Here is a 2682-nt window from a genome sequence, read left to right on the forward strand (position 1 = left end):
AGGATGAGAGAGAGAGACAGAGAGACAGAGAGAGAGAGAGAGAGAGAGAGAGAGAAACATCGTGGGAGTGGAAAGAATCAGACAAAGAAGGAGGGAGTAAGAGAGTGCTATAGCGAGTGAGTGAGCAAGGAGAGAGAATGAGAGGTGCGGTATGTAATCGCCGAATAACTGTTGCCTGACTTCACTAACTTACTCACTACCACTACTACTACTACTACTACTATACTACTACTACTACTACTATTACTATTACTACTACTACTACTACTGCTGCTGCTGCTGCTGCTGCTGCTGCGGCTGCTACGACTATGACGACGAGTTTTGCTACTAGTTCTGCTAGAAATAACAGTCAAATTTCCCTTATATATCACACTTTGTCAATGGAGAAAGCGAGCATAGCACATTGGATAACGTAGTACTCGATACACCATTATTGAAAGAAGTGGTCTGCTCGACCAGGGCTGAATAGAACACCAACACCAACTACTACTACTACTGCTACTACTATTATAAGGCGATGACGGCTACTTGTAGTTAAGAGAGCCCTGGAGTGGTCTCCCATTCCGCTAGAAATAGTAGCCTAAATCTCCCTTGTAATACGGTCTGTCGACAGAGAAAATACGAGAGGGATATTGGATAATGTAGTCCAAGATACACTATGCATGAAAGAAAAAGGAGAAAAAGAAAGAAAACACGCAAACAGGATAGTCAAGGCTAGAGCGCCTTTGATCAGTGGCTTTTCTCAATTTCGATCAGGATTGAACGCAAGCTAAACATCGTCTCCACCACCACCACCGTTAATCATACTTCCACCAACATCATCACCACCACCGCCGCCATCAACAACAACAACAACAATACTATTACTATTACTATTATTATTACTATACTACTACTACTACTACCCCAACCTGCTATTATGTTGCCGGATGACAACTTCCACTAACATTCTTTAAGACTGGTCCTACACACACAAAGTTGCTTTACACATACATACGTACAGACAGGAATACACAGTCAACTCACATAGATATATATATATATATATATGTGTGTGTGTGTGTATATGTGTGTATATATATATATATATATATATATATATATATATATATATATATATATATATATATATATATATATATATATATATATATATATATATATACATATATATATATATTTATATACATAGATACACACTGCATGGCACATACATCAACGTAAGCCGGATAATCTTATACACACACAATTTTACACACGTATTGAGACGCACTGTTACTTTTAAGTTTCTTTAAAACAACCATCACCATGCGGACGTATATATATAAGGTCTGACAATATATATTTTTTAAAAATTTTTGTGAACTTCTAAATGGGAAGAATGAAAACGAAGGATGTCTAGGAATAACAACAACAATATTGACGATATACAAAGTTGTTCCTGTGTTTTCTGCCCCTAGCGTGTCTTGAACACAAAAAGTTTTATCGATATTCAGGGATTATAAAAAAAAGAAGAAAAAAAAAACATCGCTGATTCACTGATTGATGTTACCGTGGAAATAGGTTTTTAAATTGTTTTCCAACTTCATTACGATATTCACGTTTATAACAATTGTATTCAAATAAATGCACACGAACAAACACAAATATATATATATAGGCATACACATGTAATATATGTATATATATTTATATTTATGTAATGTATGTACATATTTAATTAAAGGCCTTGCATGTATATAAGCGTGTGTTTGTGTGTATGTATATGTGTGTGTGTGTATAATTGAATGTATGACTTATAATAATAATAATATACATATTTATATTATGCATTATTCTAGAGTAATGAGTGTGAAATTGACAATAAAAAAATAAATTTCTGATTGAAATTTACACATACACATATACAGACAGACATATATACATGCATACCCACGTATATGCATACACACATACATAACACATGAAAATTTATATAAGTTTGCGTCCACGCGTGAGTATGTATATTTAATATAATATAATGCATATTATAGGTAATATACACACTTGCTTATGTTAGCACATTGACCAAATGGAATTTCTTGCGATTCACTTTACCATATCGGAGGAAGTACTCTTAACCAAATTCTGAAGAAATCAATAACCAAAATATTTATTGGATGTGTACAACACGTGGAATTTTACACTGCTTATCAACAAAACAGGGAAATTATGACGTAAGTATGAAGAAGATATTTGTTTTAATTATTTTCTTTTCTATCCTATTTGTTATTTTTCTTTTGTTTTCATTTATTTATCTATTTATATTCCTGACAGAGGTTGGGAAACTTCTCAGCCATGCGGTTCTTGGTTCAGTTCCACTGCTTGGCACTTTGGGCAAGTGTCGTCGCGGCTGTAGATAACCTTGGGCCGATCAAAGCCTTGTGAGTGGATATGGTCGGCGAAAACTGAAAGAAGCCTATCGTGTATTTATGTGTTGTGTCCCTCCCCACCACCACCGCTTGACAACCGGGGGGCTAGACTCTCTTTACTCTTTACTCTTTTACTTGTTTCAGTCTTTTGACTGTGGCCATGCTGGAGCACCGCCTTTTAGTCGAGCAAATCGACCCCAGGACTTATTCTTTAGAAGCCTAGTACTTATTCTATCGGTCTCTTTTGCCGAACCGCTAGGTTACGGGGACA

The 2682-nt window shown here is 35.5% G+C and overlaps 1 protein-coding gene across 1 annotated transcript in view; it reads left to right on the forward strand.

The window, feature by feature from the left end:
- The first annotated feature begins 233 nt into the window (after positions 1–233).
- LOC106868186 (uncharacterized) overlaps positions 234–2682 on the forward strand; it is a 90319-nt gene continuing 87870 nt past the window's right edge. Inside the window, exon 1 of the mRNA XM_014913335.2 lies at positions 234–2216. Within this exon, the coding sequence (XP_014768821.1) occupies positions 2212–2216 (5 nt within the window). The 5' untranslated portion in view covers positions 234–2211. The remainder of the gene's footprint in view (positions 2217–2682) is intronic.

Source organism: Octopus bimaculoides, chromosome 12, assembly GCF_001194135.2.
Source record: "Octopus bimaculoides isolate UCB-OBI-ISO-001 chromosome 12, ASM119413v2, whole genome shotgun sequence".
Classification (NCBI taxonomy): Eukaryota; Metazoa; Mollusca; class Cephalopoda; order Octopoda; family Octopodidae; genus Octopus; species Octopus bimaculoides.